At 42.5% G+C, this 24,452-nt stretch overlaps 1 protein-coding gene across 2 annotated transcripts; it reads left to right on the top strand.

The window, feature by feature from the left end:
- Positions 1 to 6,073: 6,073 nt before the first annotated feature.
- Positions 6,074 to 24,335, top strand: Rap1 (RAS oncogene family member Rap1). Of its 2 annotated transcripts, none has more exons than XM_077405712.1 (4): positions 6,074 to 7,002; positions 22,221 to 22,499; positions 22,804 to 23,085; positions 23,288 to 24,335. In XM_077405712.1, the coding sequence occupies exons 2-4, from the start codon at positions 22,317 to 22,319 to the stop codon at positions 23,375 to 23,377; spliced, it is 555 nt and encodes a 184-aa protein (XP_077261838.1). In that variant the 5' UTR covers positions 6,074 to 7,002; positions 22,221 to 22,316; the 3' UTR covers positions 23,378 to 24,335. The 2 variants fall into 2 exon arrangements, with proteins under 2 accessions (XP_077261838.1, XP_077261839.1); XM_077405713.1 differs by lacking the exon at positions 6,074 to 7,002 and adding an exon at positions 15,983 to 16,174.
- The last annotated feature ends 117 nt before the right edge of the window (positions 24,336 to 24,452 follow it).

Genomic DNA, 24,452 nt, shown 5'->3' with positions numbered 1-24,452 from the left:
TTTTGTACGACAATATCGAGGGTCTATCGTTTGTATTACGATTATTTTTTCTCTGGGCCCGGAGCCTCGTCCACGATGACGATATCGCGGACACGGGATGTCTCCAGGATTGTGCTCCGATTACTTTGTACTAAGAATAATTTTGCATAAATTTCTTTTGTGCCTTTTATATCACATGTATTTTTCCAGCAAAGTTCATTTATAGAATTTACGCGATGGAAGATATATATAAGACGTACCGCGCCAAATCGGACACCATTTGGGTTTTGCATCTCCGATTTTTTAAAAAATTTTTTATGTTATAGTATTAGTTGAAAAATACCTCCATGATTTTTTTCAAATTTTTTGTCGAACCGTTTTCAAAATATCGATTTCTGAAAAATTACGTTACTTTTTTTTTAAACGCCCATAATTTTACGAAAAATGGGCCAAAAAAATGGGACGTTTTTTTTCAAATTTTTTTTTAAACACACTTAATAAAAAATATCAAAAAATATTTTCAAACTGTGTTTCTATAAGATTTTCAAAGGACCCCGCACAAAAACCTATGGAAATAGGTTCTCGGCGAATTTGTCTGAAACTTTGGGAAAATGTTGTTCATGTCATCTTGATCAAAAGTTCTCAAGGCAACAACTCTCTTTAAAGCAGAATTTTTGCTCCAAAAGACCTCAAAGATGGATATTTTATCACGCGATCACAGATGATTTCACCCATTCAGCTTTCAGAATAATGATTGTGTGTGTTTGGGTGTATATTGCATAACCCATAAAACCTAATAACCTAATGTATTGATGAATAACAGTAATAACAGTATGAACCGTCGGGATTAGCGTTATCCAATGTGCACCGCAAGAAGGTTGCGCGATCGGATTTTGCACATTATTATGGCCCTGAAAAGGACCGATTTTGTTCTCAGGTTTCATGGGTTATGCAATACACACACACAATCATTATTCTAAAAGCTGAATGGGTAAAATCATCTGTGATCGCGTGATAAAATATCCATCTTTGAGGTCTCCTGGAGCAAAAATTCTGTTTTAAAGAAAGTTGTTGCCATGAGAACTTTTGATCAAGATGACATGAACAACATTTTCCCAAAGTTTCAGACAAATTCGCCGAGAACCCATTTCCATAGGTTTTTGTGTGGGGTTCTTTTGACAAAAATTTTTGATTTACAAAAAACACGTATTGATCGATTTTCTCTAAAATTTTTTGTAAAAAACTCATCGATTGATTTCACAACTTTTAAGCCTAAATTTATAATGAGATAATAACGGGATCTATTTCTTTTTTCGATTTTTTAATTTCCATCTTTTATTTATTTGTGCTAAAAAATATCTGAAAAGAAAAATAATTTACACAGGAACTACTATTAATAATTATCTAAGACATAGTGATTACTTACTAAATAGTTTACAAATTGATTTCAGAAAAAAATACAGTGAAATTAAAGCGTTTATTATTTATGCTTGATAAATTTTTTTTTATTAAGTAGCGTTTATTTTTCTACACGTTTAAATATTTTAAAAATTCGAGATTCAACAGATGATGAAAATTGTTTAAATCTCAAAATGCCTTCTCCGTCTGGAATTACACAATGATATTTCTGCGTTCCTGTTATTGTCTTAGCTCTAATATATCGCTTGTCTAATGATTCTTTGCTCTGAATATAATCTTTGTTAGAGAAGAATTTATTATCTCATTATAAATTTAGGCTTAAAAGTTGTGAAATCGATGATAGTTTTTTACAAAAATTTTTGGAGAAAATCGATCAGTACGTGTTTTTTGTAAATCAAAAATTTGTGTCAAAAATTTCAAAATCTTATAGAAATACAGTTAAAAAAAATTAAAAAAAATTTTTTTGAAAAAAAAAAACGTTCCATTTGGCCCATGTTTCGTAAATTTATGAACGTTTAAAAAAAAATAACGTAATTTTTCAAATATCGATATTTTGAAAACGGTTCGACAAAAAAATTTGAAAAAAATCATGGAGGCCTCTTTCAACCAATACTATAACATAAAAAATTTTCAAAAAAATCGAAGATGCAAAACCCAAATGGTGTCCGATTTGGCGTGGAACGCCCCATATAAACACATGGTGTAGTGTGTGAGTCTGTTACTACGTTTACGCGAGCGTTACTTCTACTGTAGTAATTTACGATAATTCCTTCGCGTAAACGGGATTTTGTAGTAACTTACGATAATTTACTCCGCGTAAACGAGTGATATATCGTAAGTTACTACAGAAGTAACGCTCGCGTTAACGTAGTGTGTGTGTGTGTGTGTGTGTGTGTGTGTGCGTGCGTGCGTGCGTGCGTGCGTGCGTGCGTGCGTGCGTGCGTGCGTGCGTGCGTGCGTGCGTGCGTGCGTGCGTGCGTGCGTGCGTGCGTGCGTGCGTGCGTGCGTGCGTGCGTGCGTGTGTGTGTGTGTGTGTGTGTGTATACATCTTCCATCGCATAAATTCTGCAAATGCACTTTACTTGAAAAATACATATGATATAAAGGCACAAAATAAAAATTTATGCAGAATTATTCTTATTGTTAGTACAAAGTAATAGGAGCATGATCCTGGAGAAGTCCCATGTCCGTGACATCGTCATCGTGGACGGGGCCTGGGGCCCACAAAAAAAATAAAAATAATATATTTATGTGCGTATGCGTATCGTGCTCGTGCGATTGCGTGTGCGTGTGTATGAATATGTATGTTCAATTGCATTACGGTTTTATATGTAATATTATTTACTTTCGACAGTAACAATAAAAAAAATAACATATATTTCATTTATATATGTATTTTCGTTTACATTTCTCAACATTTTATCAACGAAATATTAAACAGAGTTTTTTGTCCTAAATAACATTACCGTTTTTTTTTCTTCAAATATACCCTAGAATTCCAAAAAATCCTGATTTTACCATACTAAGTGTACGCTACCCAGTGTATTAAGAGAGAGAGGGACAGCAATGAGAGAGGGAAAGAGGGAGAGCGAGAGAGAGAGAGAGAGAGAGAGAGAGAGAGAGAGAGAGAGAGAGACAGAGACAGAGAGAGATAGGAATAAATGGGTGCATGCAAATTACATACATAGAGAAAGGAATAATAATACGAGAGATATCTGTCCTTGTCTAACGAAGCATCTGTACGACATATCTGTCAAAGCTCGTTCTTTGAAACGGCTTCATAGATCGCAAAATCCTTTTACAGGGATAAAGTAGAGGTACTAATGAAGGGTGGGATTGTCAAATAATTTGTAATAATTGAAAAAAATGTAAAATTGCCTAACGAGATATCTGTACCACATGGGCCCGATTCTCTAACGAGAAACATATGCGCAAACACTGCTCTAACAGAAAGGCTGCAAACTGATTTGCTCTGTCGCACAGTTTTTAGCCAATAAGCTTGCAGCTTTTCTGTTAGAGCAGAGTTTACGCATACGTTTGTAGATAGAAAATCGGGCCCCATATCTGTCAAAGCTCGTTCTTTGAAACGGCTTCATAGATCGCAAAATCTTTTTACAGGAGTAAAGTTTAGGTACTAATGAAGGGTGGGATTGTAAAATAATTAGTAATAATTGAAAAAAATGTAAAAATGTCTAACGCGATATCTGTACTACATATCTTTCAAAGCTCGTTCTTTGAAACGGCTTCATAGATCGCAAAATCCTTTTACAGGAGTAAAGTTTAGGTACTAATGAAGGGTGGGATTGTAAAATAATTAATAATAATTGAAAAAAATGTAAAAATGCCTAACGCGATATCTGTACCACATATCTTTCAAAGCTCGTTCTCTGAAACGGCTCCATAGATCGCAAAATCCTTTTACAGGAGTAAAGTTTAGGTACTAATGAAGGGTGGGATTGTAAAATAATTTGTAATAATTGAAAAAAATGTAAAATTGCCTAACGAGATATCTGTACCACATGGGCCCGATTCTCTAACGAGAAACATATGCGCAAACACTGCTCTAACAGAAAGGCTGCAAACTGATTTGCTCTGTCGCACAGTTTTTAGCCAATAAGCTTGCAGCTTTTCTGTTAGAGCAGAGTTTACGCATACGTTTGTAGATAGAAAATCGGGCCCCATATCTGTCAAAGCTCGTTCTTTGAAACGGCTTCATAGATCGCAAAATCTTTTTACAGGAGTAAAGTTTAGGTACTAATGAAGGGTGGGATTGTAAAATAATTAGTAATAATTGAAAAAAATGTAAAAATGTCTAACGCGATATCTGTACTACATATCTTTCAAAGCTCGTTCTTTGAAACGGCTTCATAGATCGCAAAATCCTTTTACAGGAGTAAAGTTTAGGTACTAATGAAGGGTGGGATTGTAAAATAATTAATAATAATTGAAAAAAATGTAAAAATGCCTAACGCGATATCTGTACCACATATCTTTCAAAGCTCGTTCTCTGAAACGGCTCCATAGATCGCAAAATCCTTTTACAGGAGTAAAGTTTAGGTACTAATGAAGGGTGGGATTGTAAAATAATTTGTAATAATTGAAAAAAATGTAAAATTGCCTAACGAGATATCTGTACCACATGGGCCCGATTCTCTAACGAGAAACATATGCGCAAACACTGCTCTAACAGAAAGGCTGCAAACTGATTTGCTCTGTCGCACAGTTTTTAGCCAATAAGCTTGCAGCTTTTCTGTTAGAGCAGAGTTTACGCATACGTTTGTAGATAGAAAATCGGGCCCCATATCTTTCAAAGCTCGTTCTTTGAAACGGCTTCATAGATCGCAAAATCCTTTTACAGGAGTAAAGTTTAGGTACTAATGAAGGGTGGGATTGTAAAATAATTAGTAATAATTGAAAAAAATGTAAAAATGCCTAACGCGATATCTGTACCACATATCTTTCAAAGCTCGTTCTCTGAAACGGCTTCATAGATCGCAAAATCCTTTTACAGGAGTGAAGTTTAGGTACTAATGAAGGGTGGGATTGTAAAATAATTAGTAATAATTGAAAAAATGTAAAAATGTCTGACGCGATATCTGTACCACATATCTTTCAAAGCTCGTTCTTTGAAACGGCTTCATAGATCGCAAAATCCTTTTACAGGAGTAAAGTTTAGGTACTAATGAAGGGTGGGATTGTAAAATAATTAGTAATAATTGAAAAAAATGTAAAAATACCTATCGAGATATCTGTATCATATATCTGTCCTGGTTCGATTGCTGTGTAGAAACCAGACAATGTAGCCAACCCCGAAACTGCCCACAGCTGCGTGCGCCATCTCGCCATCTCTCGCAAGATCCGTGAACTACTGCTGTGACATAATTGCTGCTCTGCGTGAATATTTTTGTGAAAAATATACACGATCGTTTCAAAGCTCTCATTTTTATTCCAGGCTTTCAATCTCAATTTCAAAGGTACGTTATTGTTTGTGCACGTCTTCTGAAGGGTGGGAAAGTTTAATTTCGTACATATTACGTATACAACTGTTTATATCAGAAAATAAGGTTTTGAGGTGACAGCATTTTAAAATTTTTTTCAATTATTACTAATTATTTGACAATCCCACCCTTCATTAGTACCTCTACTTTACTCCTGTAAAAGGATTTTGCGATCTGTAAAGCCGTTTCAAAATGAGAGCTTTGAAATGAATTGTCGGTAATTTGGACGGCTTTAGCATCCCCTTAAGTTACTACAGAAGTCGTGCTCGCGTAAACGTGGTAAATGTAAATAAATTTAAATTTAATTTTTAAAACTAAAAAAGGGTAAAAAATAAGTTAAATCGAGATTAAAGTTAATCATTCGCATGTAAATTTTCTCGGCGCGCGCGTACAAGAGACAGAGAGAGGGGGGGAGCATAATGTAAATTACAGACGAGAGGGATAAAAGAAAGGAAATAAACGTGTTCGATTGCGCGCGCCATATTGTTGCTACCATTTCAAATAAAACGACCGTCGACGATACGCTGGCGCCTGGCGCACTTCGCGCGCCGATGACCGCGCCTAGCGATTTTCCCTAGACTCTGTCGGTAAGGCAGAACTCGGCTGCGCCGACGGCAATGGCGGCGGTGCGTGTTCGCATCCTAGAGGGCACCGCGGCGGCGAACGGCGGAGAGGCATCGCGGCATCGCCCTAGATAACGGTAGAATCGCGCAGTGGTGTCGCGTTGTCTTCTCGCGAGAGTGTGAAAACTGAAAATCTAGGCGGCGGGGGTACAGGAAGGGCAGGCGGCGACAGGAGAGAAAGAGAGAAAGAGAAAGAGAGTGAGAGAGTGAGAGAGGCGCGTCCGTTCTGCGTAATCATCGTCGTCGTCGCCTTCTTCGAGGTTCGCGTTGCCCTCGTGATCCGCGAGCGAGTCGCGTGTGCCTGCGGCTGCGGATCGATCGGTACGCACGGTGCCGATATATCAGGCGTGTGCCGCGTGTGCGAGGTGCGAGCCACAAACCTCGGCGACGAGACGAGACTGAGAACTCGGCCGGAGAACCCGGTTGGCGCGCGTGAGTAACGTGCGACGCGAATTCCGACCTCTCTCCCGTCGACCAGGGTGAAGTCAGTCGGGCTAATTGAGTCGGCGAGAACCGTCCGACGACGAGAACGGTCGTCGACGCACAGCGGCTTCGTTGCGTACTCGGCTCTCCCCATGGACTCGTGACAGTGCAGAGACGGAAAAGCCGAGCCGAGTAAAAAGAAGAGAGCGAGAGAGAGAGAGAGAGAGAGAGAACACGGGCGGGCCAGGTAGCGCTTATTAATCGCCGAGGGGCGAGGATCTCTCAGTCGTGGCGTCGAGGGACGTGAAGGGGAAAGAAAGAGAAAGAGAGAGATAGAGAAAGCGTACAGGCTTGCCTCTTGCGTGCGTGCGTATGTGTATGCGCGCCTGAGAGAGCCGCCGAAGCCGACTTGCGCGAGCGACAGAGAACGACCAGAAGGAAGGAGACAAGAGAGACGGCGAGGGAACGAGAACGACGGAGAGAATTTATCGAGTGAAACCCTGGGAGAGATAACCGTGTCCCGCGAGCGAGGAGCGTGGGGCATTCAGGAGGCACGAGAGGTAAGGATTTCATTTCGGCACGAGACCGGGGAGCGCGCGGCTTCTAAAAAAAGAATCCTCCCTCTCCTCCCCCGCCCCCGCCCCGTCCTGTCCCGCTTCGTCCTCCTCCTCCTCCTCCTCCTCTCCCCCGCGTCCGTCGAAGGCGCCGTGCATCGCGCCGTTGGCGTGGCATGCCGAACCGACCGGAAATCGCTCGACGGCGGCGGCGGCGGCGGCGTCGGCGGCCGCCCGCGCGCGCCTTCGCGACGGGGAAAATCGTCTCCGGTCGCCTCGTAATTTCGCCCGCGATTCGAATTCCCCGTTCCCCTTCATTCTCGCGAACGCCGGGGGAAAACGCCGGGAACCGTCGGCGTTTCGTCTCGGGATCGGCAGCGCGACGACGATCCGCGGGGGGAATCGCCTTCGCGCGCGTCTGCGACACCGGCGTGGCCGTCGTCGTTCCCCTCGTTTCCTCCGAGCCGCCGCCTCCGGGAAGAAACCCCGGGCGTTGTTTCTCTTTCCTTCGTTATCTCGCCGGGTGATATTTTTCCCGAGCGAGCGAGAGGACGCGTGCGTGCGCGCGCGAACGAGGATCGCCCGGCTCGCTCGCTCGCTCGCTCGCCTCGTTCTCCACACCGGGCAACTAGCGTTTCCTCTTACGGTCACGGCCCGCCCGAGCCGAGCCGCGCTCGCCGATGATGCATTGTACGCCGACGATGACGGGGGTTTTTCACGAGGTCCGGAAAGAAACGGTTCGGGTGAATTCCAACGCCGAGCGGTTTAGACCGATCCTCACGTTTCTCCGTCTCTCCCCCCCGTCCCCGTTTCCGGTCCTGCCGTTTTCGCACGTGGATATACGTGGAAACGCGGCTGCACTGTAATTGGTCACTAACGAGCGTCCGTAGGAATGTCACGCAGCAGGGGCTTCTGCGTGACTGATGCGACGAAGAAATAAATCGCTCGTTCGCTCGTTCGGAGGTATAGATCGCCGAAGACAAAGGCGCGTGCGGGTTCTTTTCGGCCCGTAGTTCCCTCGCGCACCCTCTCTCTCTTTCTCGACGTTTAAAATAAATTAAAACAAGAGTGAGTGTATGTACAGTAACGCAGGGGAAAATACGATCGGAGAGAGTGGTGAAATTAAGCGCGATTAATTCAGTCTTCTCTTGTTTTTTTCTCCCCCGTCTCTCTTTCCCGTTTGTGTAAAGCCTTGTGTGTCCACGATGCTAGAAATCGCTCCGAGATCTCGGACGGAGAGAGAATTAAGTAATCGCGTTGGTCAATTGGCCAAATTGTTGAAATGTGATTGGTCAATTCTTTCCCCGTCCGAGATCTCGGAGCGATTTCTAGCATCGTGTGGACACAAGGGGGGCCTCAAGACATATTTTCTTTCCGTGGCGGAAAAAAGAACCGGATAAATTCGAGTTGGAGTTACCTCTTTGTCATCTGCCAATTGTTGAGTTCGCTCACTTGAAAAATTTGTCTATTAAAGTTTTTTAACGGAACGATGAAGTTGATCTCTATACGTCCGATATATCAACCTGAAGTTATAGGGTCTTTCAAATCTGAAGCGTTGACACGAATCTCCGGAATCTCATCAATTTAAGCCCGTAATGCGGCGACGGGAGAAAAAAAAAGAATAAGGATTAATCGTTTTAATATCGAAGAGACTAGGGAGGGTGCCCCGAACACGAGGGAAGCAGCGCGCTAGAATGAGATATGTATAATGTATAATGTTTAAAATGTTATCGATCCAGGAAAAAGACAGATAGAAGACATTATATACGTGGTAAAAATGTTGACACTCACTTAAATCGATTTTGAAAGAGGGTCAATCAACGTTTCTAAATCATTTTTAATTGATTCGTATCTGTACTAGTTTATTAAAGAAACCAGTCTATCCCTGCTATACTTTTTAAAATATTAAAATTAAAATTTATAAAAGTCGAAATCTAAGTAAAAAATTCAAATTGAAGCTCTGAACATTTTAGCCCACTTTAGAGATGACCTAATTCGCGATAAAAAATCCCATTTATATTTTTGCGTGCTCTGTATTACGAGGAACATTTGATTTCCCGATACACGCACGTGCAAAAAAATTATCTAAAACTGCAGGCAGAATTGTATTCACGGATCGCGGGAGCTTAGGAGCGAAATTAAAAATCCCTTTTGACGCGCGGCCGCGGAGCTTTGGAGCTTTTAAGCTGGACGGCCTTGATTCGCTCTCTTTACGTATATTTTTACACCCGTGGACAATTTCGCGATTGGTCTTTTCCATGGCCTTTTCAACAAAGATCGCCGAAGAAACCGTAACGTGTTTTAATCCATAGTCGACTCGCGTGAGTCATCGGCGACGCGCAGGAAGTGGCTTCTGGGAAGAAAGACGGCAAGATTGTCGAACGCATAATGCTGATCGACTATTCTCGCTTGTTGCGAGAGATTCCATTTACGCGTCGAGAGATGGAAGAATATTCTTTGTTTATAATTTTTTTCCAGCGCGGATAAATGCGCGGGCAAATTGCGGATAATCGAACGCGATGTAAATTTTATAAAATTTTCCACTTTGGGGTGTCTTGAATGTCACGCGTCACGCGACCGATATTTTTCCCGTGTATTTTTACGGCAATTTAAAAGTTCACGGCGAGAAAACGCGAATTCAATTCGAATATCGAACGTCGCGATGCCGCGTAAGATCTCTGGTTCGCCAATTTTGCTTTCGCGTTATTTGCGACTTGTTGAACCGAATGGCATTACTTGGCATTAGATAGGCACGTTGAACGCTGCGGCGCAACGCGGTGTTAATGCGTGCCATGTCAAACGATACCGATTCACTCAAGAAGTTAAGGGATAAGCCACTTTGAACGTTCCGAAATATCCTTGTAGATCCCAAAGATAAATCGAGTTCTATGTGCTCTCAAGGCGCGAAATTGCGAGGAAAGTACGTCGATAATAATTTCCGCGCGGTATCGTCCGATATATGTCAATCGACACGTGTGTGCGTACGTATCAACGTGACGCTAGAGAAAGACCAGGCGCACAATTAGCGAATACGATATCGTCGCGTATCGCGTGGTAAAAACGATAAAGCATTTTATTTAAGCGATAAAACTCGCCAACGGACCGCGTTCATCCTTGAAAGCTGAAACAAGAAATCTTACTCCGCGTTGTTTGATCGATGGTTACGAACGATTATCAAGATTGATGCCGCACTTACACGGATCTCGTTCCCGTAATAGAGTATAGTTTTTTTTTTCTCTCACACAATATCGCCCGTTTCATTCTGGGATGCATTGTTCGCGAAATTATTACACGAGCACGCTGCTCCTTCGTTACAAACGAGTATAGATTTTGGTTTATATAGATTGATTTATAATGCACCGGTGCAATTTGCAATCGATTTGGTGTCTTTAGCGTCTAGAATCCTGCCAACAAAAGATAAGTAATAAATAGAATAATAATAGTAATGATCGATACATCGTGTCTCGCAATTTGTATCTTTATAATGGAATGGAGTTGCAGTTTATATATATATATATATATATATATATATATATATATATATATAAATAAGATACTCGACACCCTTTTTCTCTCCTTCGCTCGCAAAGCCCCCTTCGATCAGCAGCGGGGTCCCCAGCTGCGTCTCCTGGCTCTCCGCGTCCGCCGCGTGTTTCACGCTCTTACGACGCTCGCCATTTCCGCTAATCTCCTGGAAACTCGTTAAGCCTATATTCAATTTACCGTAATCGTCCATTCGTTTGTGACAATTTGATTTTCGTCGGGCGAGATTTTACACGCGAGCTGATACGTTCCGGATCGTCGGAATTAACGCGGTGAGCAGATTACGTGAAAAGTAAAAAAGGCTTGGTTAAAAAAAAAAAAAAATAAATATAGGCAAAGTTGTTCGGAGCTTTATCGTCGACACCTGCAATCTCTCTCTCTCTCTCTCTCTCTCTCTCTCTCTCTCTCTCTCTCTCTCTCTCTCTCTCTCTCTCTCTCTCTCTCTCTCTCTCTCTCTCTCTCTCTTGAAAAGCTACGCAAGCTGAGAACCGTGTCCGTTACGATATATCGTTCCGTAAACATTTCCATTGATAAACGCGAAGCCGAGCAACTGCCAGTCGCGACTGCGTAAATTCGCCGCTACAAACGATCGCGCCTGTTGAATACGCAGGAGCGTTACTCGGCTGCGCGAAAACGAGACTTCGCTCGACTTTGAACTCGATAGTCGCCTCCGACTTGCCGTCCCCGTCCCGTCCCGTCTTCGAAATAGCGACGCGTAAACATCGGTGTTTACGCGCCAATATCGAGCTATTTCGAGGTGAAGTTTTCGCGGTTGTTGATGGTGATTCGGTTTTGCGCTTTTGCACCTCGAGGAAAGAAAAATCGTACGGGTCTCTCGATCGTCGCATCCGATTCCGTTTAAACCTCCATAAATGCGAATCCACCTGTAGACTCGAGAAAATATTCCAAGTCGTTCGATTAAATAAATATTGGTTTTTAACGTTGTTCGTAACGTAATAACGTTTATTCGATTAAAGGGGGTGCGCGCGTCGGTAAAATTAAAAAGGACGTGTGAAGGATTGACGTTTCATAATTTCCATGAAACGTACAACATGGACGCTTCACTGGGAAGCTTAATAAAGGCCTCTGAGGGTTACGCACCATAAGGTTCACGAAGCATGACTCATTGCGCGACACGCAATGATACGGATTATGGAAATTTTTTTTCTAGGGATGAGGTGTCACGGTGTCTTTCGTTCCACGACTTCTTTCCTATATTTATAACACTTACTGCTAAAATTAATGTAACCTTTTGATAATAAAAATAGAAGCAGTAAATAAATTTACTACTATTACAATATAGCAATAAGAAAGTTATCAAAGGCTTTAATTATAAAATCTGCAATAAATTAAGAGTTTATCGTAAAGTAAATTGTAAGCCTTTAACGATCCTGTATTAAACATATGTAAATTGAAGAATTGATAAAACATGCTTGTCAATGTTAAATAACATGACACACGCGAGAGTAATACTATATCTTAACATTCAATATACACGTTCATCATTTTGTATCCAATAATGTTACAAACAATGTATATCAGCGGTTTGCATTATGGAAACCGGTTACACCAGTCGTTTTAACCGCAAAGCATTTTTTTTCACAGCCACGAAACCTGCATTCTCATTTGTAATCAGCACTAGCGATACAAGGAGTGAAAGCAGAGTAAAAGCTACCTGCAATTAATTGTATTATTTCTTCACGGCGCGTATATATAACAGAATATACATAATTATTTTATTAAATAACCGTCGACTCTTTCAGCTAAACGTTTACGGTGTTAAGCGCGAGGTTTTTCATATCACGCATTATTACAGCGATGCATAATACGTGCCCTATATACGAGACGAAGCCGGCCTTAGGAAGGCGAGTGATTTCCTGCATTTGTCTCGCGTAGGCAGCACGTGGTGATCCTATTCGTCCGATTAACATATGAATTCTTCAGGCGCAAAATCAATGTGTAGGCTCTTCCCGCAGAAGAGGAGGCTACGCGATATTATTCTGCCGACATTATTCTGCCTTTCCGCGTAAAATTATTCGAAACGCGAGGCGTTATGAATTGAAATAGCATTATACAGGATTATTCAGGATTTATTAACAGCTAAGAGAGAGTCTCGAGAAATATCAATTAAGCAAGAATTATTAGAGAAAAAGAAATCGCGTAAGATATATCTTGGGCCTGATATTCTTGTGATAAATGAACAATTTTACGTAGCGTAACCGTGACAAGTTGCGAAGCGCGTGATTTAATTGGCTCTCGTTTACTAACGCGTTAAACACGTCGGGGATTTGTCGAAAATAAAAGTGTGCCCGCGATAATTAACGCGATCAACTTAACTAGCGAAGGTAATTGGCCGCATTAGTTCGAGCACGCGTCTGTACGCCACACACTGTAACGATAATAATCACGTCTATGTCTACGTTGACGCGTAAACGTGCAACGCGGGTAAATTGGACCATTCAGGGAGGGAATGGGAGACGGTGGAACGTGTAATTGAAATTACCAATTCTGGCGTTGTTTGAAATTTATCGTGACATTTGATATCTTACCGTCAATCTTACAAATCCCGAAATTATCGAGAGTTAATTCGGGACTCGCGTTTAACGTAATTAACGACGGTGTTCGTCCACCGGCAGACACGAGGTAGACCTCGTATCGCGGTTTCAGACAGCGATGTTACACGCGGTCAAACGGTAGCTGACACATTGGGACCATCTATTAGCTGTCTAATGCAGCGATGGGAATCTACATCGGTATGTCCTTCCCGTGCAGAATCCTCCCCGGCCTCTCTTTCTCTCTCACGCTGCAAAAACGTCGATATATGACTCTTGAACGTTTTGCGGTGGCACGTTGAATGATCCGATTAATAAATAGAGTAAATTGATAAATGGAGTAAAAACTCAAATCTAGTTAAATTCCACGGCAATATTTAAACTCGTTTCTAGACGAAACTAATGAAATTAACGAAAATTCTATTCTTTCAGATCAGATTCCGATAATCGAGTAAAAGTGGGTTAATAAGACCACCGTTCGGTCAGTTCCTTCGATTTTAGCTTTTCGACGCGCGGCCAATGAAAGGAACATTACGACTGGGAAAGATCAATGATATCGTGTCACCTTTGTCCTCTCGGGGGAGTTTACACTATTTTTAATGAGAGCAGAGACTCTGCCCGTCCTAGATTCTCGATTAGTCCGAGTATATCGGTTAAACAACGGAGGTATTATAAAAAAAGAAACGCGCGCACGCGGATAATTAGCTGACTGCACGATAAGGCAAGTCCCGCGCGATTATCGCTGCGGCTATATGATAATGCGCGCTTCAGCACTGCATTGTCTTCGCGGTATCGCGTAGTTTGGTTTGCGAGTGTATATGCGCCTGCCACTATTACCACGACTGTAACGCCGCGTCAACGACAGAAATAAAACTGAGGCTGCTCTCTCTCTCTCTCTCTCTCTTTCTTTCTCTCTCTCTCGCGACCGCGTTCCGTGTGAATGTCGCTTAACTACTGTTGCGCAACGTACGTGCACGCAATTTGCTCTCTGTTAATCAAATGCGATACGTTTTCACACAGGATTAACCCTCGTGACTGCTCGCTAAGTATATGAGAAACATGCGAGTGAGAAACGGGACATTAATTCCCAAATGAGATTCCTTAGTTATTTATTCGATTATTAAAGTGAAGTTAAAGATAAGTTTCTCCACTGTTTGCACTTGTGAATCGGGGCGAGCTACGCTAATCGGAATTAGTGACGTGCGATCTCACGGTACAATGGGAATAAATCATTATGCGGGCGTGGGGGGAGAGGGGGATATCTTGATATTAATATGAATAATTTTAAACACACAAAGGAACAACGATCGATTTATGCAGATATTATTTATCGCAGATATAGCTATGTAGGATGTTGTACAAACAACGGGATATTTTCTGCGATATTTTCTTTTTTTTCTGGTGAATTATCGCAAAAAGTTCGTAGCTGCATGGATGGGAGATTTACGGACCCTATTGATCACTTCACACTGACTGTGAGACAAAATACCGATAGCTTTTCCACGGTGAAAACCGCCGGCAACCAAAGGATTTGTTTTATTATTACAAAACGTACAAAAATTTGCGCACCAAATCGTTTTTTACGGGCGAAGTTTTTTTTATCGGTGCATTTTCAGTACGCGGTAATTAAAAATCACATCTCGCCGCTCCATTAAAGTATTACAGCTCTAGGTGATATTTTAAGAAGAGAAACTTACGAAGCCTGACGCGGCTTTCACAAAAGTTTCTTGAGACTTCTGACGAGATGAGGCGACAGTTTCGCGCTTCATAGAACTTGGTTGCTGAACCGTTTCTGTTTAACTGAACTTCTATTCAACTGTTTCGTTTGTTTCCTGTAGGTCTAAATTTAAATAAGCACTTATACATATAATTTTAATCGATGTAATTTTAATTGAATATTTTTCCATTTTTTCGCATCATACAAATATTCGTTTAGAAACTAATTGAAAGAATGAAAAGCAACGTTTATACGAGAGTTACCATATTTTAAACAGGAAAATGGGTCAAATCGAACCTGGCCGAGACAGCAGAGAAACATGCACTCTCTGGCAAGCGTTCCTGTTCATTTCCTTCGATCCGTGGATTTTAAGCTTGGCAACTGCCCGTCTGGCGCGTGCCATTCCATTTTAATAACAATATTTGGCGGAATTCTGTGTAGTCTAGCGTGCATATACTAATACACGGCCGATTGATCGCAAACGATCGATCATGTTGTGGCAATAAAATCGTGTTTCAATGGCAAACGCAGAACTATTTGTACGGTAAAAATTCTATGAATGTTCGACGTCGACATACCACTGCAGCAAGCTGTTTGATTGACCGTGTTTATCCGATGGAACCAATGTCCACAAACCAGCACGAATGAAGGAAAAGAATTCATTTACGATATGGAGCCTGAATAAAAAAATTGCGAGAATAGTTCGATAATATTGAATCGTAGAGTTAACACGAGAATTATCCAGAAAATAATATTTCAAGAAATTATAGAATGTGAATGAAATTTATAGAAAAGAGGGATATTGTCATTTTATTTTACCATCATGTATCTTAAACGTTCGTCGTAAATCGTACTTATGGTATTTCCGTTTAGATACGTCGCAGCATATAGCTTCCGTTATACATCTCAGGATTAACTCCCGGCGGAATTAATGTCGAGATACGGAAGACACGAGAGATACAAATTCACTCGCACACGGACGAGACGTTGAAGAAACGTTAGTCGGCGCGAGGCGAGCAATTGGGTCACACGCGCGCGTCTCCGGACCCCCCCTGGCGACAGACAAGTCCGCGGGCCGATCTGTGGACGCGCGGGGGCCGGAAACTGGTAGCCTAGAAACCGGAAACCGAACCGGACTGGCAGATTGCCGGGATGCCTGCGAAGAGAGACGTGATATATACGCGCACACGCCGCGCCGCGCCGCGCCCGCCGAGACCCGATAATCGAACGAACGCGACTCTCTCGCGTGATACGCGCGTGGCATGCGTCAGGCGATAGGGAATGAAATCTGTGAGACGAGATAAAACCCGCAGGCACCACCGCGATCGTTCCGTACACGCGTCCCGCTTCAGTGGGCATTTCAGAGGTGAGACGGACTTAGTAGACCTAAATGGAAGTGCATGATTTTCTATATTTAGCCGTTTGCGTAGCGAACGTTAAGGAACTTAAAGATGCTTAACGAGAAAAATATCATTGAGAAATTTTTCGCGTGTGCGACAAAGCTCGATCACACACATATTTGACCTATGCTGCAAACATTTCAAACAGAAGATGTTTTATTGTAAGTATTATAAAGACGATACGAGGATTAGTACAGAAATAAACCTATATTGGTCGCGTTATTATTATATCTTAATCTGAAAATAACGAATTGGGCGCAAAATGCTCTCGCTGAACGTTTCAACATTCGCTATAAGGGAGGCTCCATCTCGAAATGGTAGACCGGGACGACAGTAGTTATTCTAAGACGCCCTATATATTGCAGAATGATTGCCGCGCGCGTTCCCCCTTTCTCATATCGTCAGGTCGTTTGCAATCATCGTCGTGGCGATGTGCCTTTTATAGAAAGGTGCTTACCCTTCCAACTTCATATAGCTCTCCCCGCGCACGAAGGACTTCCCTCTTCGGGGGAATCATACGTCGTGTCAGATTCGAGGGGAACGACTGTACTACGCCGATGCGTAAGGTATATACGGGAAGTATAAATAGAGAAGAGTTTGTTGCGCGAGTTTCTTTTTTTTACTCGTATCAATGTCAGCGCCCGATAAGGACACTCTAATATACCTCGAGGCTCGGCTCGAGACTTCTTCCGGCCAACGAAGTGATTAAACATTCGCGAATACCGCACCTTATCCTCGCCATCTTTCTCAATTTCGAATCGAGGTCTCCTTCAACCGGCCATCAGCGGTCGCGCTTGCAGTCTACCGTCTCCACGATTCGTACGCGATAATAGAATTGAATGAATCAATAATCGATAGTCAAGTTGCTCGAGACGATCGCCGAACATGCCTGTTGATTAAGGCTTCATTCCGTCATATATATCTTTTGCCGCATATACCGCCGCGTATTTCTGGAGCAAGGATAGCAGCGGGGCCCACGCTATCCTTGGAAATTACGTTTAATCACGCGTGACGCAACGGGAGGGATTGATAATATACGCCTTCTGTATTGTCCGTTTCGACACACACGTGCTCTAAGCGCACGTCCACGCCATCAGCCGCGCAGCCACGGCGCAAGCCAGACCTCCGAGATCGCGAGATTGACCGCGTTTCGCACCGATACTTTCCAAAGCTTTTTTCGCCGCCCCGTCTTTGACGCGCTCTCTTTCTCCGGCGATCAATCTTCAGTCGCGTAACAGAAAATATCGGCCGGCCACGCGGTCCCTGAGGTAGAGAGTAAGCGCGAACTTGGGAAGGCACCGATGTGTTTTTCGCAATCAGAGCGACGAGAATGGATCTGTAAGCTTCAAAGGGCCAATCTCTGAAACGCGAGATCCAAAAAAGACAAGCGGGCTCCATAAATACGTGCGTTACACGTGCTACGATATTAAGTCGTCGGCGCTCAAGTGGAGCGAATTTATAATTTATAATTTGCGGAGTGTCTGCCTCGAATGTGAGGTACGAGGATGAAAGTGCAAGCGTATAAGATTGCCAAAATCGACGCGGTGATTAGGAATGTAAACGCTCTGGATTTCAATCGCCCGAAGAACGTCGATGAGAAAAGAATTGCGGAGCAGTTAATAAGATCTGAATCGCGGGCTTATTTTGCTTTCATTCTGAATCCATGCGCGTCTGGCCGGGTGTCTCCCGCAACGGCGATGATTGGTTTCGGTCGTTCCACCTTCCGAGCGAGACGCGACGTGATGCGACGGCGACGCTCTCGCGGCATATGTGCGTGTATGTGTGTGTGTATGCATGCATGTGTGCGTGCGTACGTAACAACGGGCGACGTGCACGTCGATGACGATACCCGCTTCGCCTTCGAGGAGTAAAGACCCGGTTGGGTGAAGTGACTCGATGTCGGTAGAGGTGACCGAGTGCAATCAAGTGTATCGGGAGTCGCTGGAGCAGACAACGTATTTACAGGTCAAAGTGATTGGCGGCGCGTCGGTGTACGTGTGCGATACATCCCTCCTGTGCCCTGTGTGTAAAGCACCGCGGGCACACACACACACACACACGGGCGTGACAGACACAGGTCCTTGCACGCGTCCGGGATGTACGACAACGGCGATTGTGCCTCGTAGCACTCGCCGATATGTACGTGTCAGCTGCGCGCGAGGGTCATGTATGCGCGCACGTTTACGCTGCAAAACACCCTCACACATGTATAGGCATACACGAGACTATACGCGAGCTTTGTGTAACGAGTTTTCGTCGGCGTTTCGACGGTAAATCGGTCTAGGTCTGCGGCGATTAGCGAAGTACTTACGCGAACATCTTGAGGGAAATCTCGCGGGACGCAGATCGTAAACGCGCGCAAGGTCGAGTCAATTTCGTTCCATTCCGATAAATTCGTAAGAGGATCGTGGAGTTGGCAGAACTAAGGAGTGAGAAAGCTTAACCGGAGATATCAGAGGAGTCGGAGGCGCGCGCGCGACCGTCTTTTCTCGGGAATCCATATTTTCTTAAATATTTTATGATCTTTTAGTTGATCCGGAATTTTTTAAAAGGAGAGTCTACGTGCTTGCTTGTTATAATCTCGTATTCTTGAAATGCGACGCGACGGTTTGAAAAATAAGCTCTACAATTAGCATCAGACTGTTAAATTTGTAGTGTCAAATTAGACTCAATTTGAGTCATTTTTAACCATTTCTATAGATTGTCACTCAAAAAAAAAAAAAAAAATTGTTATTAATTTAAATAAATTAATGGAGTTATAAAATAATATATAGATACTCTTTTGTGTTAAAATAATAAATTTCGACACACCTACGTGTTAGGTAAAAATAACAAAATGTTATTATTAACTCAAGGTATTGGGTTTAAATTTCATGCTTCAACATTGTTTAACAATGCAGAGAACGAGGAAAACTTCGAAACTTGACCCTCAATGAGTCGGAAATAATAAAGTGGTAAATGACGAATTACTCACATACGAGTACACAGTAAAAATTACACAGCGCGAAGTGACGTAACTGCAACATTTATCTCTGCGAGTTGCGTTTTCTGTCGGCTGAAATACGTACGTTACGAGAACGAGAAACTCCGCGAGGGAGCCTTGCTTTCTAATTCCCGCGTTTAGCGACTTTAATTGTCACAGTCTGACATCTCCTGGCAGTAAAATACGCTTAATTAAAGTCAAAGACGGAGGTTGATCAAAGTTCATTCGAGCCAGCTTCCAGCGCGAGATAAACGTATACAAAGAACCTCGTGCGTATCGCACGGAAAACGAGTTTGTCAACAAGTGGATGCTCAGAGACAGTCGAGAGAAATGAACGTGAACGTGAAGGGTTAAAAAGGGTTAAAAAGAACAGATGAGATGACATCTCAAGGTCAGAAATTCAAGATCAAGAATTCGTTAGTCGTTGTAAACTTCCACAAAACACGAACGAAGGGATCGTTTTCGTTTTTGTACATCGTGTATAAATTCGCCCAGAATTCCGTCCCGGTTTCCATGACGTCCCAATCCTCTGATATCACGTCGTACGGAGAGTTCGGGTGTCCTTAACAAAGTAAGCCATCGCTGCGGGTTACCTTTATCCAAGAGGAATGAATACAGGGCGCAAATCGGGCCGGAGGTTTCTTTTTTCCCGGAGAAAACCCGCACGTGTACGTGTTTTGGGAAGGCCGGTCCCCTCGATTTCTACATTGACGAAGCCTTAAATCTCGGATGGAAGATCGGATGGAGATTTACCCGCCGTTGTCCCATGCCAAAGCTTAATAACTAGGTCAGAAGAGCTCTGGTGAGCTTCCCTCTAGTCTGTAACCGTGTGTGTGTGTGTGTGTGTACATATATATGTATATATGTGTTCGTAGCTTTGTATTTGATATTTTTTTCGGTCGCGGAGATAAATTGGAGCAGCGCTAAAAGTCCGATCCGCCTGATACTCCTGGAACGTCAACTTGTTGCCCGCTACGTATGTACGTGCCCGCACTTGTGCGACGCCCATTAATTCACGGCGCACTAAATTGTGCCGTGTGCGGCGTATTATAACGAAATTGCGGTTTGTAAATACGTTATAACGAAGTTATAAACGAGCGACCCCGTGCTTCTCTCTCCCGCGGCGCCCATTATTCCGCGAAATATCCGGATCGATGTTGCCTCGCGATATCGGCACGTCGTGTTATTATAGATACTGTTTGGTCTTCGTTAACAAACTTACAGGAGAACAACGTCACCGCAGGCTTGGCCTGGAGAACAGAGGAAAGTTGGCGAAAAATCGTGGAGAAAAAAAAGAGCTTGAGAGTAATTTCCGGGAAAGATACGCTCGTAAAAGATAACGAAGTTATTTTCTGCCGTACGTGTTCCTCTCCACGAGTTCTCATTTTTGTCCACAACGTGCTCGTTTTTTCTCGAAACATTGTAATCGTGGTTAATTCCGTTCTGTAAAGATCAGAAAAAGAAAGCGTGTTTTTTTTTTTTTTTCAAGAAAATACTGAGAAACTTTCAAGTTCCATTCCAGTGCAAAAAGCTTTGCCAGTTCAAAAGCTTTGCCTGCCTCTTTCTCGAAGAGATTGCCATGTGTTCGGGAACTACATTTGAAGTCGGCTCACCGTCGTCGCGGTGACTTACGACCTTCGAAGATAGATAACGATTTCGCAAATTCGTCAAGTGACATTTCGGCGAATTATTTATTCACGATCAACCTGGTCGGAATAATACCTCATTTCAGTTATTCAGAAGTTATTCAGAAGCACGCCACCGTATATTTCCACCTCATATTAAATATTCACGACAGAAAGCTGCTCATTCTCGTTGCGATAGCCAGCCAACAAAATTCAATTCTCTTTACAAGGTAAATAAAAATAACAATAAATAAACAAATGGAATTAAATGCCGTTTCAGAGCGTTCGATGCATATATGTATAATAAATAATAAAACCAACCGAGAAATAAAAATATTGAATGCAATTTCGATGAAAAATTTGAATTATTTGAAATTGTCGAAACAGAAACGCATTGCAGACGAAAATTGGATACGATGTGTAGGTTCTTACAAAGTTCTCTTCCATATGCATAAAAAACATCGAGAGGAGTCTGTTGTTATAAAATTTTAAATTGCATTGTAGCAACGTTACTCCTTCGAGAGGCGTAACTTTATCAAACGCTGTAACGTGCCGATAGTCCGAGAGTGGCGGCGGCTTTCATCAGTACAGGTCCATTCATAAGGTAAAATCAATGACGGATTGGCGCAAAGAATTCGAGGCCGTCGATTGGCCGCGGTGCGTCGCCATGATGCCACCGCCGGCCAATCGACGTCTCATTTGCGGCGTCCGCGTTTTCCCTCTCGCTCTGCCATTCGTCGCGCGAAACAACGCGCTTCGCCGAAGCAAAACACGAGCCGCGACTCAACGCGTGACTTTGCGGAGCAAATGGTATATTGCTTTCCCGTGAAACAATTAACCATATACCGCTTCCGTTTCCGGATGCCTGAATTTTGCACGATAGCAATATAATCTTTCGGCTTTAGGAAGCGGCTTAAAAGAAAAAACTTATTTCGCAAGACACTACGTAGTACAGAGTTTGAATTTAAAGCTTGAACGACGCCGACGCACTCCGAAATGTAATAACAAAATTGAGCCAACGTCTCTTTTACATTTAATTATATTTAAATGTATTTAAATACAATCATTAAATGTTTACATTCTCGACGTTATCTGTATGAATGATTTTTTTGTATTTAATAAATTTTTAACTTGATGCAATTAGAAATTGTAAAGACTTATTACATCTTCGTGGAAGAATATGATTACCTTTTTGCACGTGTATGTAACGAGCCTAGTAATTTACCATAATCGTGTATATACGATCTTGGCTTTATTTCGCGTGAAATCACCGTATTATATACGCGTAAAAAGCATTGAGTCATAAAGGCTGTGAGTCGTCCTGAGGAAGGTGTGTCATTAAAATTAACCCGTTGTGTAATGTCCGTGGCCTTTAACTGGACGGTTGCACGATTGTTGTTTCAGGTCCGTCTCACTGAGAGCAAATCGAGGCAAAACGTGGCGGATTCGGTGACCCCTCGACTGTGATCAGGCCCATAGGCAGTAGGTAGGGCAAAGGAGATGCGCGAATATAAAATAGTGGTGCTGGGCAGCGGAGGTGTAGGCAAGTCCGCCCTCACTGTCCAGTTCGTGCAGGAAATCTTCGTAGAGAAGTATGACCCGACGATCGAGGACAGTTACCGCAAGCAAGTCGAGGTCGACGGTCAACAATGTATGTTAGAAATTCTAGACACAGCCGGCACGGTAAGTAATCTTCCTCCGTAACACACGTCTGCCGTTTCTTCACCTCGAATACGCGAATGCACTGTTGAGATGTGAAATTTCGTCCATTTTTGCCTGAATATATGAGTTTGTCTTGTTTCTCTTTTATATTTTCTATTTTCTTTCGCAACGCGAACGGAATTTTTCAGTAGCAACATGAAATATCACGAAGACACACTGCTTCGCTTATCTTTTAACGCGTCGCGTAACTTTCTCTTTCATTTTACGATTGCAACGGATACGAATTACATTTTTGAGTGACGTTATTATTCTTGTCCGTTCGCAGGAACAATTCACAGCCATGAGGGACCTTTATATGAAAAATGGGCAGGGCTTCGTGTTAGTGTATTCGATAACAGCACAATCAACCTTCAACGACCTGCAAGACCTCAGGGAACAGATCCTGCGGGTAAAGGACACAGATGATGTGCCGATGGTGCTAGTAGGTAACAAGTGCGACCTGGAGGACGAGAGGGTAGTAGGAAAGGATCAGGGTGTCAACCTTGCCCGGCAATTCAATTGTGTGTTTATGGAGACCTCTGCCAAAGCTAAAATTAACGTTCGCGATGTAAGTTGAACTCACAGTTCCATTTATTCTGATTTGAGCATTTTACAAATCGCGCTTTACAATCTCGTAGCCTAAATATATTTTAATGAAAATAACTGGTTAGCTCGCACAATATTTTATACAACGCTATATAATAATCGAATTCTAGCTGACAATACAGTTGACACACAGCTTTAACAACTTTGTCACCTTTCGCTTTCAGATTTTCTACGACCTGGTGCGGCAAATAAACAAGAAATCGCCAGAGAAGAAGATGAAGCAGAAGAAGAAATCGCTGTGCCTACTTCTGTAAGGTATATGTGGCGGAGCCCATATTCTCCTACATGAAAATCCGAGGATACCAGTGGAAAAAAACGGATCGGAGCGGTTATAAGACAAGAAAGATACTAATGACAAAAGAGGAGGAGGGGGCTGACGGAATATTAGGCAACGGGTTAAAACGGGAGTCTACGGTACTGAAATCCGAATGGTTGTAAAACGATGGTAGAGAAACGGGAGAATAAGGGCATATAAGGGCACAAGGTAACGCAGCGGAGCGAAGAACGAAGAGATACGTGGAAAGGGAACGCAGCGATAAGTCGAAGGAAATATTGTATATAACATTGGTTCCGGGATGGCTCGTGTGCACGCGCAAGCAACGGCGCACAAAGTAGGATACGAGACCCCGCAGCATCGGTTATCACTGTAGGAGTTTTGCATGAATAAGTGAAGGGAGAAAAAATGATTAATTAATAGTATATATTTAGGAGAAAGGAAGAGATAAGAAAAAAAGAAACGTTTGTGGACGTGCGCGTGCGCAAGCCACCAGCCCCCATGCATCGCGCTCTCGCCGCGCACCTCTCTCTCTCTTATATAATATAATAATTATACATAGATGGTACTTGAACATGATTATTGCTATTATTATTATTAATATTAATTAATTATTAATTATTATCGGATCATCAAAATATTCATAAGTTATCAAACTGTTTGTTTCTCAAACAAAGTATGTTTTTCTATATCTCTCCGTATTAAGGCAAATAATAAAAAAAAATCAGTGAATGTTAAAAAAAAGGGCCCAAGTTTTCTACTCTTGTAATGCAACCTGGATTTCATTTTATTTCATTCCGAGCCCCCTTTGTCTCATTTGTGAACCATGTTCAGCCGTTCACGTGATTAGTCTGTAGATAATTTCTCCTTGTTTCGTATAATCTACATCAAGTAACATGTAAGATAAGAAGAACGGAATAAAATAACTTTGTGATATACGCAATGTAATTGAGATATCAAATGTGAACGTAGGAAATTTTTAATACGATTACCATATCGCAATAAATACAGACGTACGAGTGCGAGAACTCAATTAAATACGTACAACATTGTGA

Source organism: Temnothorax americanus, unplaced genomic scaffold (assembly GCF_048541705.1).
Source record: "Temnothorax americanus isolate GAGA-0224 unplaced genomic scaffold, ASM4854170v1 Scaffold2, whole genome shotgun sequence".
Lineage (NCBI taxonomy): Eukaryota > Metazoa > Arthropoda > Insecta > Hymenoptera > Formicidae > Temnothorax > Temnothorax americanus.
Note: the sequence above shows the minus strand (reverse complement) of the source record. Positions and strands in the feature narration are given on the sequence as shown.